Here is a 16,228-nt window from a genome sequence, read left to right as displayed (position 1 = left end):
AAACTCTGAACAACAGGGGCCTATGTAGTAAAACTTACTTGTATGCACTATACAGTAAAAATAGGTCTGATCTTGTATATGCATCACATATGAATGAGTCAAAATACACTCTCCAATTTTTTCTTGCAAAATATAAATGCCTGTCTTAATCTAGGCATAATTCTGTCTCTAACATGCTATAGATTTTATGGATTATAAAGAAAAAAAAGAAACATCTGGTAGGTGATGAGAGCCTGGATCAATACAAGCAAGTAAAAAATAATGACTTTAAATTTACCAATAGAAAAACATTTTGCTGCTTTCAAGGGAAAAACATTAGCTGGCTCCCCTTACCTGTCTGTATGCATAAAGAATACTAAGATGAAAAAAAATTCCCCTTACCTTTCTTTGCATTCAGTCTACAATATTTGACAAGAGGATGAGACTGTCAGAATCCTGCATGGCCAGTATTACTGCTCCGGGTACACGTCAGTCAGAAGCTTGAAGTCACCGTGTCCTTTATGCACACGCTAAAATTGAGCAGTGGAACGTCTATGTAAGAAGTACCTGTCATTTTCTGAAAGGTAGGTTGTTGAAAGGTTCAGAAAAGCTACTGCTTCTCCTCTCAGCTCTGCTGGGGTATTTAAGTTGAAAAGGACAAATTCCATTTGGTTTGATGCAGCTTTGCTAAACTGGTCTCACAGGCAGAGGGGCCTTAAGTCATTACTCCCTTAGCTTTTACAGATAGCTGGAAAAAAAAAAATCTATTTGCTAGCCCACAGCTTTCCTCAGTAACAGCTACAGCTGTTTCCTAATAGTAGCAAATTTTCTATGACCTTATGAGGATACAACTGTCAGCCTCAAAGTATCAGAAAGCTAATACACCTTGTCACCAAGTTCTGATTTTAAATAGAAACCTTTATTTACATTATTATTAACATCCAAACACAAAAATCAGAAGAGCAGTAATACCTTACAACCAACTCTTTTATAACTCAGTCCCCAAGGTTTTCTGTTTTGCAACATAGATACAGATATTTCAAGCAATACTTAACGTAAACTAAACTTAAATGCAATTCTCAATACTGTATGCCTTCTCCTGAGAATTTTTAAAAATATTGCTCTCAACATAACATGGTTTTATACTTGCTGTATCATTCAATCACCTGGTAGTCTGCACATAAATTCAAAAATAAAATCTGTGCTAATTGGTACAACATTCAAATAGTTCTGTCTTATAACTGAAAAGTGGTCCTGATTTCCTAAATTTAAAAGCAGAATTTTAGACCGAGATTGGATAAAGGTACTACATATGAATTTTATAAACACATAGTTTCTGCGATCAAAAGAACAACAAAGACAAGCAGCAAAACTATGCTCAGTGTGCAGCAGTGATCAGAGTGGCTGTGCTAGCTAACTGCCCTCCTGCAGGTGAGAAATGTTACACAGTTGTTGTTCAAAAAAAATACTCAGAAAAATCTGCTGCTGCAGAACCGAATCAGAACTGGTGGAGATATAAATGCTAACTTGTTTCAAGGTAAGTTTTACTTACTGCAGCTGATAAGCTTTTTGAACTAGATGTAGTATTCAGGATCAGTGTTGCCAAGAAAGATGTTATCAATTCATTATAAAAAATGCACCCTCCCCCCTAATCAAGTTTAAACTAAGAATCTTTGGATTTAGCAAAAAAGTAGGTACTGTACGAGAAAGCTCCAACATTCTACATACAGATGAGAAACTGATGATCCTTTATAACACTGGTCAAGTACCAGTTATACATAGATGTATAAACAGAATCACTCATAAAAAAAAAACAACAGGGCACAATGTATAAAGTAGTGCACAGTCTAAGAGCTCACCTAATGAAAGCAACCAGCGTTTGTAGTTTCCATCAATATAATGAATAACTACAAAATACAAGGACTGTTCTACTCTCATTTGATACAAAAGGCAAATGCCTGTTGCCTTTTGACTTCAGTAGGCAGCACTTACTCAACAAATAGATACGTCCTAAGAAATAAGATGATGAAAGTTCCTCAGCCTTTTGAGAGTTTTGCATTGAAAAAAAAAAAAAAAACACACCTGAATTGGACTGAAGGTATCAAATAAATACTACCAGCAAGTCTACATATTCAGTTCTAATTGCAAAGACAGGGTTGCATAAAGTAGATGGAATCTACGTTCTCTTTGGAACACAACTGGCTCTTTGCTAAGGAGGAACATTCTGAAGTTTTTTTCTAGGTAAGTTATGTCTATTAAAATGGAAGATCACTGCATATTCTTAAAAATAAAACCACCTCACACTTACAGTACCAAGAAGCAATTGAGAATGTTTTTTTTTTTCCATACTCACTTGGGAAAAGTCAATTTTCCACTATACAGTGAACAACGGTGCAAAAGCACCATATATCTTAAACATTTCTGGGTCATCCCTTATGCAAGTCTATGGGTCTGACTCACTGTAACTGCCTGAGACTGGAAAAACTGCAACAGGATCTTCATTTCCAGGAACCAAAGTAGGAGGGAAAAAAAACAACCATCAGCAAATAATATGAACAAATTTGTAACCAAACTTAAATACTGACACAAGAGAAGCCTGCTCAGAAAATACATTCATCACTATTAGAACAATCCAATGAGGTGCAGACATTTGGTTAAAGTGTGGCTTAATATCCTTAAAGATTTCTGGATGTCACATAACAACAAATATTTTGCAACAGACAGACTTCTTTTGAAGAACAGGTAGAGTTCATTAAAATTGACCAAAAAAGACACAGTCTGGATCCATCAGCTGAAAAGGCAAGATAATAGAGAAAGACATGACCATCACAACATCTTAAAATGCAGAGCCTTTTTGTCCAACTGCCATATGTAAAAATAAACATAACAAAGTGCTCACAGGTGGAGAAAGCATTGAACAACTGGTCTTTTATAAAAAGCTACATGTTAAAGATGTAAAAATAAATGAAGTGTCGAAGACCAAAGAGGAGAAAGGTGTGGGCCAAGGTCACCCAGCTTCAAAGTCATTAATTAAAAAAAAGTATTCTATTTGGACCTCAACTACGCTGAGTTTACAGAAATCAATTTAGTTAAATATTTAGCTTCACAAACTCTGCAAAAATGAGTTAGTGACCTACAAAAGTCATATATATAATACATTATCTTAAAGAACATATTTACAAAATTTATTCACAAAAAGACTGCAAAATTCTGATTCAGACTGCAGTGCCTTGCCTTGAGTTTTCTGAAGTTATTTTCAAAATGATGAAAGATTATTGCTCTGATTTCCACACACAGAAAACACACTATGCAGTCTTTTCAAATAATTTTTAAGAGATTGTGTTTGAGAAGGAACACGAGTACACCCTACCTTCATATTAAGTCCTTATTAAAGATATTGCATTAATCCATTATATAGTCTTCTATAAAGTGCACTCAGCTGCACATCAATACGTAAATATTAGTCATAATTGCATTTAAATAATTTAAATTTATCAACCTCTCGTTTTACCCCTTGGCATCAATTGACAGAATTTTGGAATAATATGTGCCAATTCATTTTGCACTGATAACTTTGCCTGGGAAATCCTGACTCTTGGGGAGTAGGGGATTAAAAGCAGCATTTATATTAAGGAATTCATATAAAAGAGTCAAGGCTAGGAACTACATTCTCTGTCAGATATTCTTACTAGAGAAATCAGAAAGTTCTTATCACTATGATTTCTCCAGGCACTTTTGTCTGCCTGTAGATAAAGGGCTTTGAATAGCTACAGTAAATAGACAAGGTATTTCAGGGCTGGCTCTACCCATCATACTTACTAAAATGCCATTGCCAAATTCACATTTCTAGAGGCAGAGCGCCAAAAATATGACCTTTTTTGTACAGCACAATATACAGTAATACAGACCGCTTCTACTAAAAAAGTTTGTTTTCGTCTTTTCCTCAATGAAATAACTTAGGACATCATGGTGATTAGCAGGAAAAATCACTTCCACAAAGCCAGGACTAGTTGCCATGAATAATGCGTAACTTCCCTTCTAATACTAGTGCATCATTAATACAGCGCATTCTCGGTTGGAGATCACAGGTGCAGCTGTCAGCAGTATTTCTGTTGAAGAAAGGAAGACAGCTTCATCAGAGAAAATTTTAAAAAAGCCTCTGCTGGAATAACCGGTTAACATGTTGCATTTTGAAAAGGAAAGTACTGATAGTCAATTTTTAAGCAGAGCAGTATTATGGTATTCCATTTTTGAGATGTGTAGAAAAGAAATGCTGTCCCAGAACTCCCTACACACACTCTTTGGTTATCTTCACTGTATGACGTGGTTTTGGAAAATCTGACATTTCTCAGTCCTTCTCCCCTCTTTATAAGGGTAAGTCCTCTCATACTGTACTTGTCTTGCAGAAGTCCTCAGGTTACTTCGGCCACTTGCCCAGGTACCTCAGACAAAATGTCACAAGGTACTGGTGACTTAGCTTATCTCAATATTATACTGCCCATTTCTTGGTATTTTACGGAAAGATTACAGCAGAAGTACTTTAGCCTTCTTTGCAGTGTAAGCTCACTTTTCCCTTGAACAAGTGGTCTAAATTTTCCACAGTGTCTTGCTATGCATACATAAAGTATTCTAAGGTAGTATAAGGGTGAGCATCATCATGAGTTTCTTCTATAAAATACTGCACTACCAGAGAGGTTTCTTAGTCCAACTCATGTTCCTCAAGTTACCTTTTACAATCCCTGTGCTCTGCTTTCTGGGGTTTCTCCAGGCTCCCTTTGTTGCAGTCCAAACTTTGATCCTATATATGATACTTCAGAGGCAACAACTAATCGCTGCTGCTTGGGTTTATCATGGATTTCATTAGAATATCTCAAAAAATAATGTATTTCTTGAGACACACAAGTTGCAGGTCCACAGACATAAAGGCAAACAGGGAAACAGAACAGAATTGTGCCGGAGGAATGACTTCAAGCATATCATACTCAATTGGAAAACAGTCAATAGATGATCACTCCTCCTTATGTATAGCTTACCTGGTCTGGACCCATAGGCATCCCTGACATAGGCACAGTACTAATGTTCATCTGTCCAATATGGCCACTGCTGCCATTCATGTGCATCATACTGTACGTTGCAGGATTACCTTGATGGCTGAACTGTTGCTGTGGGAAAGAACTGAAGCACAAAATGACAAAATTACATTTCAAGAAGTTTACTCGTGATATTACACTCCCTGCACCAGCTGCCAACATGTGAAAGAACTGTTACAAACAGAAGCCTAAAACTACATTTACTAAAGCTATATTTACTTGTTTCTGCATACTATTTGATGTAGAAATTTTGAAGCTTTAAATACATACAGAAGTATGTGTACGCATTTCCTCTTAAAACTTTTTTTTGTTTTGTTTTTGGAGGCTTCAGTTAAGGCTGTATTGTACACTAATAACACTATTCTATACCACCACGTTTCCCCCAAGTTATTTTTCCAGTATACAATGAATGAATATTGTTTCCAGCTACTGCACAGATCCAACACAAACAAGTGGGGCTAGATATGTTTAATCTGTTGATTTCATAAAGCAGAGCAGGATCAAGGACAAGACAGATGTTAGAAATGCCACTGTATTTCCCTCTTTAAACCCTCTTCCTAAAATAATTTAACAACGTTTCTCCATTTGGACAAAATGAAAGACAGTTTTTGAGCAACAAGTTATAGCTGCACGTTTCACCTGCTCCTGGCCATGCTCCCCGACGGCCAGCCCTTCATCTCAGGAGACTGGTACATTGGTGCTGTCTGAGGATGCTGCATCATAGGATTCTGGGAAGGTCCAATTCTTGATGCCATCATTGGATTGGGAGGGCTTGATACTCTACTATATGCAGGGTCAGGCTGTTGGCTTATTCCTTACAAGACAAAGAAAAATTCCCTTCAGTTACCATGACCTAGCACTTTTAGTTTATCTTCTTACAGGAGGGGAAAAAAATAACCTATTTTGTAGGAGTATTTGAATAATCAGAATTTAGCCAATTTGGATTAATAATAAAAAGGGAAGAGAACACCAGCCAGACATAATAAAAATCTGTTATTAGTACTTGTACCATAATTAGGTGGATAGGAGAATTGCTGTGGAGGAACTTGAGCCATTGGAGGGCCGGTCAGACCACTATCCATGCTTCCTGAGGCAGTCACATTTGGTGGTGGACTGAAGGCCTGAGGTTGTTGCTGCTGCATCATCATTGCCATCCTCTGTTGTCTAAAATGATGACTTATTAGCTCCCTGTTACGCTGAGCCACCATTTGAGCATTAAGAAAACCTTGCTGCTAACCCCCAAAGAAAAGAAAAATTATATTAGAAAATTTTTTGCAAAACAAGTTGTCAGTCAATCAATATGCTCACACTTTAAGACATAGTATAACCATTACCAGAGCAGAAAGTTAATAAATCCACAGCTAGATCAAAAAAGTATTAAAAATAAGATGTTATCAGTACTGAACAGGTGATGCAGTAGTCTGATTTTTCCTATATGGAAAAGACTTTAGCACACTGCACTGACAGCATGGAGCAATGAACAAACCCCTCAAGTCAATGAGTAAGAGAAGTAGAAAACTCATCTTTTTTCATCATGATAGATGGGAAGGAAAGAAAGAAAAAATAATGCTATCATTCCATGAAAAGTAAGACCCACGCTCTAAGCAGACCTGTAAAAGATGTGTCCATATAAAATTGACTGTTTCAGAAATGGTTAGTGCAATACTTACCTGTGATCCCACCTGTGGCTGCATTACTGGTCTCATCACTGAGCTATTACTACTGCCTGGATTCTCCATCTTCATTTCAAGCGCTTGACGGGTTTGATTCATAAACTTAGAAAAAGATATTTCAGCAATGTTAGTTTGAAAACACCAGTACTTGCTCAAAATACCACCAACTGCTTTACCACCTCTTGATTAAAGAACAATGGTTAATTTTTCCTTGTTTGATCACATAAAGTACCAAGGTATTTATTATTAAGCTCAAAAAAGACATACAAAAAGAAAAACCATTCAAACAGTACAGCAATTACAGGCTTTTTTTTTATTCTTAAAAAGTGCTCATTTGTAGAGCAAATATATAGCACACCATCTCTTTGTTCCCAATCACATTATGGGCAGAATGTTAGTATTGTAAGCACAGCTGCTGGTGTGTCTCTGTCTCCTTCCATCTCCTTCACAATACTGCAAATCCATGCAGTTTGAATTAGTGTAATGGAACAGTCAAGACAGAACACACTATTTCCCAAGGATTTAACCTTGCCATTCAACATCACACAGCACTCTCTGTTTCTTGAGTTTTATTTGTAAATTTTCCATTATCTAAACCTTCCAACCATCACATCCAAGTGCATTTCCCAATGACCACAGCATTTCTTTCCATTCAGCAGTATATTCCATACTAAAATCATATTCAAGGATTTTCAGAAAAAAAACTAAATTTTAGCATGGATAATGAGACCATCCACATCTGTGTACTACAGGATTACTGTTTTAATTAGCAAAAACTTGCTCTGCTGAGAGAACCAATTCAATCTATAGTGAGGTGGATGAAAGATAAATACTTGTCCTAATAAAGGTTCTTTCACATCTACAGGTATTGGGTAGCCACTGTGAAAAACACTGTTAAAATAAAAGTTCAATTCTTACAATCATCTGCTGTAATGCCAACTTCTATATTCCTGAAGCAATAAAGGTTAGTGCACACCTCATTCTGAAACAAGACAGAAAAGTAGAGGCAGGAAAAGATTACCTGCTGCCCCTGAAGCCTCTGCTGGAGCTGCATGCGGAGCTGCTTTGGTGTATTGGTCCGAGGTCTCATTGCATTTGCTCTAGGATGCATACTTTGAAGTGGAAAATTGTTTTGTTGGCTCATCTGATTCATCACGGAATTAAAGGATGGCTGCTGTCCCTGGATGTTACTAAAGCCTCCTGGCAAGGCTGTGCCCTGCCCTTGGTAGGGCTGACCATATAACGAAGGCTTTTGGTCCATCATCACTGCGGATTCCTGACCTTGAAATGAATCTTGTTTGGGTTCCAAAGTTTGCCCCTTTAAGAGATATAGAACATATATTGCTATTGAAAGCACCGTCAAAGTATGAATTGTTAAAAAAAACCGACATAACTAATGTATCATACAAAGACCAGTTGTTTCTTGAGTAGAAAATAGCATGACTAGATTACTATCAAATTTGTCTCTGAACAAGAGAAATAGCACAAGCGACTATTAGTAATTTACTTGAAAATCACTTCTGCTGATCAGTGCTTGCATAAGCAGATTGGTATCATTATAAAAGCCCTTCTGCTCTTTTCAACTGCAGTTTGTACAAATGACAGCATGATTTTGTGTTTTCCAGTGAATTCCAAAGTATTGAACAGAATTTCTTTTTTCCTATTTGCTAGTCATGAAAATTCAAGCTGAAATTGAAAGAGATGAAAATATCCTATTCATTAACTGCCAGTAAAACATTTCAGTCCCAGCTCAGTTGACTACAGTTATATTAAAGAAACCTAACTCATTCTCTGCTTATAGAATTACAATGGTTTACGCTCTCTGAAAAAAATAAAACAAATTATATACCAAGAAAAATGATAATAAACATAGATAAGAGGATACCATTTTATTTACTTATTTAACTCAAAAGAAGTTTAATCAATACTTAAGTTCTCCAATGAAAAACATTACTCAGAAGAAATGTTTCCAAAGATTCAGAAAAATGGACACAAGAAAGTGAAGCCAGACATGTAAATGAGGAGGCTCTCTTCACTTTTTTTTTTTTTCCCCCCAGTACCAAAATAACACAGGCTTTTGGAAAAGAAAAAAGTGACCAGAATCTCTTCCTTCTTACTTGGTTTACAAGATCGGGAATTCCTAGAGCTCTGTCAATTTCTTCCAGGCTTGTGACATCCGTATTACTCAGCAATGTGTGCAGCTGATCCAAAAGAGCCCTTTCATCATTCTGGCCTTCCACACTTGGTGCTGCACTTAAGAGGTCATCCAAAGAGTTTCTCACTAATTGTCTATAAATATTTTTTAAAAAAACGCAACCATTATCGACTGCAAAGGCATGCGCTTAGCTTTCATACAGTACATTATTTACTTGGCAATAAGAAAGTACTATAATCACCCGGAAGACTGAAGAACTTAAGGGCCAAATTTAGGTCCTGAAATGCCCAGGCAACCGTCATCTAGCCTTGAATAGACATAAATTTTGTTTTCTCCTCACATCTAAATATTAGCTTCTGCATGTGCAAGGAAGACATAGTTTAAGATTTTCCCAACTCTTTTCTCTGTGCCTCTCAACTCAAGGATTGACCGATTTTGTTAGGAATGCCATTTGTGGAGCTGGGTTAAACAATAACCATCCATCCAGTGACAGAGCAGCAGCAGAGTTGGATAGAGATTTTGACTTTCTTTATCCCCTATGTATATGTCGTACTGATTTTTTTCCAGGTCTTAAGTGCTCTTGATTAGCAGTGAACAGTTGTATTCAAACTTTTTAAAAAAATTTCCTTAATTCTACCTGTTTTGTAAACCCCGTGATGCTTGCTCCATGGACAGCATGCTGTCAGGCCACGATCCTGGCTGGCTGGTTGGTCCTGTCTGTCCGTAAGGATTCCCCCCCATACCAATGTTAATCTCATTTGATCCTGTAAGGTAAAACAGTTGTTTTTAAAGCAAAAGGTGTCACCTTGCTGTCCAGTGTTCACACTAAGCACTATGGATGATCACACAAATAGTGAAGCAGCTTCAAGAGCCTTCCAGTGGCATATTTCAAAGTGCATACATATATAAATTCACAATTAAGATGACTTCAGAAATGTGAGAGACCACAGATTTAAATATGGGTACTTAAATGAGTACCGGAATTTGAAAAGCAGTTTCATATGAAATTTGGACAATCTACATGAGATGAGTTTTGAAAATCTCAAGAAAAAGCTTTAAAAATAACAACCCTGATCGCTAACAAGTTCACAGCAAAAAAATAATAATAATAAAAAAATCTATGTTAAAGATCATTAAACAAATTAATGCAATGAATTAATTTGATTAAAATACTAATATCTTCACCTAAATCATAAAGGGCATCTAGTTCTTGGAGCTTATGAGAGAAGTACTACAGTAAAGAAATAAAAATAGAGAAATTATCCAAAAACGACTGTAAAGTCAGCTTGAATAATCTCTATATGAAATAGGACACCAGAAAATAATACCAATATAATCAAAAAGTCATAAAATGCCCCAGTCAGGGGAGAACAATAGTCTTAACTAAAGAAGTACAGTCTTCAGATGAGAAGCTACGATTGTACCAAAACTGAAAAGATTTTGATGATGAATGCTTGCTAAAGAAAATGAGATAGTGCTAAGTATCACAAGAAAAATTCAAGAACTTACTCATATGCATCATTTGCTGTTGTAGCATTGGTCTTGTCCCAGGGATGCTGTTAGAACGGACGGGCAGCCCAGGCATAGAGCCACCTGCTGTGGGTCTGGGAAGGGATGCACTGAACTCAGCTCCTTGTCTCAACATGGAAGTAGAACTTGTAGGTTCCAATCTGTTAACCTTCGAGTTTGGCAAACCCCAGTCTCCTGATTGATGTTGATTCATAGATACACCTCTGCTGGGAGTACTTGCTATAATGAAAAGCAAAAAAAAAAAAAAAAAAATTATTTTTTCCATCTAGAATGTACGATGTGCTTTTATTTTATAATTAACTGGATTTTATGGCTTTTTTTGTTTGTTTGTTTGTTTTGTTTTACCAGCAAGGACACGTGTCAATGACAATGCAATTCACCTAACATCTACAAAAGCAATTAAAGCTTACCATGCCATGTTTAAAATCAAACAGTTATATTCATCTAAATATATTTTAAAATGTTAATGACTGACTGCCATTGTGATTTATTCTTGCTTTTATGTATAAAAAACATACATTAAATTAAAAACTCATAATAGCCAGAAAATATTTAACTATTAAGTAACAGTGAACTACTGGTAATTATGTACAGATGAATGGCTGCGTTATTATAATTTGAACTAGAGATAATAATTGAGAAGTATTTATACGCTCATTAAGAAATAAATATTCTTTAGGGTTTCTTCTCCCAGAGCTCATTTTATAATCTTGTAATGTTCTTAACTTTAAAGCTTTTTCTTTTACAATAAGAATTACTTCTATAGTCAACAAACCAATATTTGCTCCGAAGCTTTCCTGGTTTTCAGTCATTCTTGGACTTCCACCCATCAAGTTTTGCTTTTGTAACATGGAGAATGCATTGACATTCCTCACTGAAGCACCTGAGCCCACAGGGCTGTCTAAAGACATGGCTCTGTTGAAAGGTGGGCGGGCAGCCTGCACAGACTGGGGACTCCTCATACCTGCTAAAGAATTACATATTTTAAACAGAAAGAACTATTAGCAACTTACATAAGTTGTATCTATTTACAGGCATGTATTTTTGACCTTAAACAAACCAAGAATAGCTATTCTGCTTATATTCTCATTGCCCACATCACATTTTGAATACATACTTAAGATATTGTACAGGCAAAGCCAAATGCAACTCCTTTTGGCCCTGGACATTAGAAAGTTCATTTTAATTTACATTCCATAATGAATCATGTTTCTAACATTTTGAAATGTTAGAACTAATGTTAGCACTAGTATTACAGACTCATTAATATACATGAGTAGACTTGTCCAGCCTTTGGATAACTGACATGGAGACAGAAACAAGGTAAACAGCTCCCTGTTTGAATCAGATGCAATCCAGAAGCAGAATGGTTTTGAACACTTCATACTATGTGGGCTTATTAGTGAGATCAGTGTGCTCCACAGCCAACAGTGTCAGTGGCCCTAGATGTACTTACACTTGATTACACATTTTTCACTATCTGTGATCCACCCCCTTCAGTTACCTCAAGCAAACTGTGACCCCATATAATCAAGAGATGACCAATGTTATAAAAGGAAGTGACAACTGTAGTGATACTGGTCTCTCAGCAAGGTTAATCCTCTCTATTACTCAGCTTCCTATTACAATGGGTCATTCCTTTCAATGTCACAGAGGAGTACTGATTAAGATTTGCAGGCCACAAGATGTTTTCATATCGAATAAATGAGAAATCAAAGGCTTGCCACCAATCCCATGTTATTTCCCTACTCATCTGGAAGGAGCACAAACTCAATATCAATTTACAACTGACAAAACATTTTTCCTGATGTCTTGCCTCTGAGAAATCTGTTAGACAATCCCTGAAAAAAAAACATAACATGAGGAACTGAAGTTATCTACAACATACACAGTGAATAAAGTTAAGTGCTGCTATTTTGCGTTGTGTTTGTCCGTGAAGATACAGCAGATCAAAATGTATTCTCTAAGGATCTGAAGATGCATTATGCTTACATCAGGTAAGAAGAAAGCCCCAATTTTAAAACAAAGTGATTTTAAATGAAATTCCTTACTCAGTGAAGCATTTCCTTGAAATAACGCTTGCTTCATTCCAAAGTTATTTCCACTTGTAGACATAGCATTATTATAGAAGTCTGAACTAGTCAGATCCCCTAAAATTGCATCCAAATTATCCAAGTCTCCACTCATCTGAAAAAGAAGCAGTAAAATAACAAAGATTATTTATTATCATATAGATACCCTTCAGCTTTTATTTATTCCTCACTCATCTTAAATGACAGTACAGTGTTTTAGTTCACTGACAGTACCTTTAGATTCCTCCCAATTTCCAAAGATCTTCTAATTCAATTAGCTTATTTTTAGATTTTTTTTCATTTAATTTTGGCAGCAAGGAGAAATTGGAAGCACACATAAGTAAAAACATTTTTTTAATATAAAAATTGCAGTAAATATATTGAAACAAATATGTAGATATATTTGAACTTATACCTATTTGAGACACTTTCTCTCATTTAAGGAAAAAAAGTGCTGTAACAAGTGAATGAAGTGAAACCAACCTATTTCTATTTTACGCATTACACGCTTTTGTGTATTGCTTGCATTCTCAAACTGAAATTATGTAATGTCTGCTGGTTCTGCGCTTTCCTATTGCATTGCCAGCTAATTGTGGAGACAGTTAACAGCTCCACTTCCTAATAAGCCGTGAAGATAAGCACATACAATGAGAAACCGCTGAAGATTTGATTTTACATAAGGATTTGTAAATGCATACCTTAATCATACCATAACTTAAAGTTTACATTACTCCAGGACTACAGTACAGCGCATTTGGCTACATATATATATATCCCATAGTTCTATCTGTGCTTTCTCAGTTACAATAAACCTGAACACATCGTCTCCCACCATTTGCAAACACCTTTCTTGGAAATGTTTACACATGCATACATTGTCCTTTTACCATTCACTGCAATGTGAAAACACTGCCTTGTTCATTACCATCGCATTACAGTATACAGTACCTCCTCCGTTGGTTCTGTTTTTATTTTCATCTCCTTTTCTTGACTGGAAGTAGGAATAGTAGTACTACTGCATTGTCCCATTTTATTATCTACATTTTCCACTTTTGGCTTCAACTCTTTGGAAAGCGGATCCTTAACATCATCTTTATCTAACAGGTATCTTAGTAAAGCATTGTTTTCTTTCTTCTTTGGGCTCAGTTGTTCCTGTTTGACTGTACTTTCTCCACATGGGACTGTATTACTAGTGTCATGATATGTGTCTTTACCAGTAGCTTCAGCTGTTATTTTGGCAACCTCTGCAGGGGAATTACCATTTTGCAACAATTTATGTAAAATCCTATGTTTCTCTTGCAGGAGTGACCCATGCACATTTGAGGAGGAAGACACCCCTCCAGATGTTGATGAGGAAACTCCTGAAGGACTGGTAACGTTGGTAGAAGATTCTTTACAATTGGAGTCTAAAGGTGAGTTCGATGCTGTAGAATGTCCTCTTTCATCTGAAGAGCATGTGAGTAGCTGAAGCAGCTTTTTATGCCCTTTGCTTTCAGATTGTCCTCTCTGGCTTTCAGACGCATCCAGACTTCCGTCTTTACTATCCTTTTCACTAAGGACATCCCTGCTGTTTGATTGGCAGATGGAACTTTCCACCTGATTTTGTTCACAATACAAGCCTGATGGGCTTTTGGAGTCCTGGTTATTTGCTTTATTTTGCTGAGCTATGCTCACATTTGGAGAACTATCCAATTTTGGACCTGGTGAAGAAAGTGTTGATAAAAGGGAAGTTCCAACCCCCTCACTAATGGCTTGAAGAGCACTAAGAGAACTGCTAGAGAAAGTGCTGTTGCTGGTGTTGCTGGCAGATCCCATTGGAGAGTGCATACCTGTAACACAAGATAGAGATCAAACTTATTAGATTACAGCACTTTTTGTACCTACCTTTACTTCAGGATTACATATGACTGCCACACTGGGTTAAGTACTTAAAAATAATTTTTTACCACAAAATTAGGTATACTAAATTTAAGTAATGCATCACAGAACAGTTAAAAAGGATGACAAACAGAATGCACATAAAAGTAAGAAAAGAAAGCTTTAAAAAATGATATACAGCAAAAATAAAGTACCTGTAACTGGAGAAAACTGGTGTGAATTCATTTTTGGACTCCCTCGATTCCTAGTAGATATCATTAGATTCTGTTGGTTGGAAGTTAAACCAGGACTTCCATGTGGTGGGCTACTTATATTTAACCCATAACTGTTGCTCTGATAAGCAGAGGACTGCATTCCTGGTCCAGAGTTCACTGGTCCCATATTACCAGGGCCTCCATATCGAGAGCTGTTCAGCTGGCCCACTGTACTGGGATCTCCCATGCCATAGTTCCTGTTTTGCATTGGCATGCCTTGACCAGGTGACATGTTCATAAGACCAACAGAATTTGTATTTCCAGCCACTGTTGTTCTGATGTTTTGCCCAACTGTATTAGGATTCGGTCGATATCCATTTTGCTCTCTGTAAATTCAAAAACATCCCCAGAGACCTCAAGAAAGTGAAGTCAAATCTTATTCAGAATCAAGTGCTTCAAAGAAAGAATAACGTGATAATTTTTTTTTTTTTTAGCACAACTAAACTATGTCACTCATTCATTCATTACACCTTGAGGTGAATTTAGTTACAAGTGCGTACAGTATCACTGTATTCTGTTTTTTCATCAGCCATTAGTTAGATTTATCAGTTAAAACATCTTTTCTTACCCAGCCTAGTCAACACATGACACTATTCTTCTGTGCACACTAATGATACCATGAAGAATCTCAACTGTTCATTTTTCAGCATCTGGAGGCAATTTAATGCCAGAAATTCCCTCCAGAGAGTGGCATTTCAGTTATTCTTGCAATCAACAAGAAAAGGTCACAGGAAGTGCTATTTAAGGTACATATGAATCATCAGTAATGCAACTGATGGGGTGGGTCGTGTTTTCAACTGGTGTGCAATTAAAAAGAGCAAGATAAAGCATGTAAGCATTTCTATTTCCCATGTTTAATCATTACATATGTAAACTCCCAAAAATAATGAACTCAACCGTAAGCCTCACACAGCAACAGAGGGCAAAACCTCTCTTTTGACTGGGACTGTCATTCTGCCACACAGGTAAGTTCAGAGGCTGTGTGTTGAACAAAATCTTAGACTGACAAATTCATTTGCAACTCTTGCTTCCCAAACATTCTTGTTCAGTTTGAGTTGTAATCAAAATACTTCAGCTCAGTATTTTTTCATGTATCTACAACATCAGATGTATTTTTAGAAGCTATGACATTTAGATGACAGACACCAATGATTTCACCTTTGAAGAAAGTGGGTAGAGACAAATCCATGGCGGTCATTAGTTACTGGATTTCTAAACACTTTACTCTTTGTTTGTGCTGTCACTATAGTTCCATCCGCTAAGGAAAAGCGATACAATGGTGTTTCAGCATGACCTTGTGTATAAGCTGCAAAGGAAATATAAAGTATTATTCATATTTAAAAGCACAAAAATTGCTAATGTGCACTCTATAGATTTTCAACAAAGTGTTAGGAAAACTATCAACACAGGCACATTAGAAAAACAGAAACAGAGTAATTTCTGTCAGAATTCCTGTTTCTCAAGAAGTCATCCTTCTTCAGGTTGTACATAGGTGTTCACAACAAAAAGGATAACTAAAAACATTGAAAAAATGAACATAGGCAGAATTTTAGACTTTTTCAGAAAAAAAACGCAGCCACTGAGAGAAGCAGTAAGG

At 36.5% G+C, this 16,228-nt stretch overlaps 1 protein-coding gene across 4 annotated transcripts in view; it reads right to left on the bottom strand.

Annotated features, from left to right (window-relative positions):
• Positions 1 to 879: 879 nt before the first annotated feature.
• NCOA3 (nuclear receptor coactivator 3) overlaps positions 880 to 16,228 on the bottom strand; it is a 75,667-nt gene continuing 60,318 nt past the window's right edge. For 2 of the 4 annotated variants that reach the window (XM_004947051.4, XM_004947054.5), the window contains exons 11-24: positions 15,790 to 15,937; positions 14,572 to 14,957; positions 13,448 to 14,328; positions 12,479 to 12,614; positions 11,203 to 11,394; positions 10,407 to 10,646; positions 9,535 to 9,661; positions 8,860 to 9,031; positions 7,764 to 8,060; positions 6,740 to 6,844; positions 6,079 to 6,301; positions 5,709 to 5,883; positions 5,013 to 5,154; positions 880 to 4,088 (exon numbers count right to left, since the gene is read on the bottom strand). In XM_004947051.4, coding sequence (XP_004947108.3) covers positions 4,077 to 4,088; positions 5,013 to 5,154; positions 5,709 to 5,883; positions 6,079 to 6,301; positions 6,740 to 6,844; positions 7,764 to 8,060; positions 8,860 to 9,031; positions 9,535 to 9,661; positions 10,407 to 10,646; positions 11,203 to 11,394; positions 12,479 to 12,614; positions 13,448 to 14,328; positions 14,572 to 14,957; positions 15,790 to 15,937 — 3,236 coding nt within the window. In that variant the 3' untranslated portion in view covers positions 880 to 4,076. The remainder of the gene's footprint in view (positions 4,089 to 5,012; positions 5,155 to 5,708; positions 5,884 to 6,078; positions 6,302 to 6,739; positions 6,845 to 7,763; positions 8,061 to 8,859; positions 9,032 to 9,534; positions 9,662 to 10,406; positions 10,647 to 11,202; positions 11,395 to 12,478; positions 12,615 to 13,447; positions 14,329 to 14,571; positions 14,958 to 15,789; positions 15,938 to 16,228) is intronic. The other 2 variants (XM_004947056.5, XM_025142394.3) reach the window with 2 other exon arrangements.

The sequence above is a fragment of the Gallus gallus genome, chromosome 20 (genome assembly GCF_016699485.2).
Source record: "Gallus gallus isolate bGalGal1 chromosome 20, bGalGal1.mat.broiler.GRCg7b, whole genome shotgun sequence".
NCBI lineage: Eukaryota > Metazoa > Chordata > Aves > Galliformes > Phasianidae > Gallus > Gallus gallus.
Note: the sequence above shows the minus strand (reverse complement) of the source record. Positions and strands in the feature narration are given on the sequence as shown.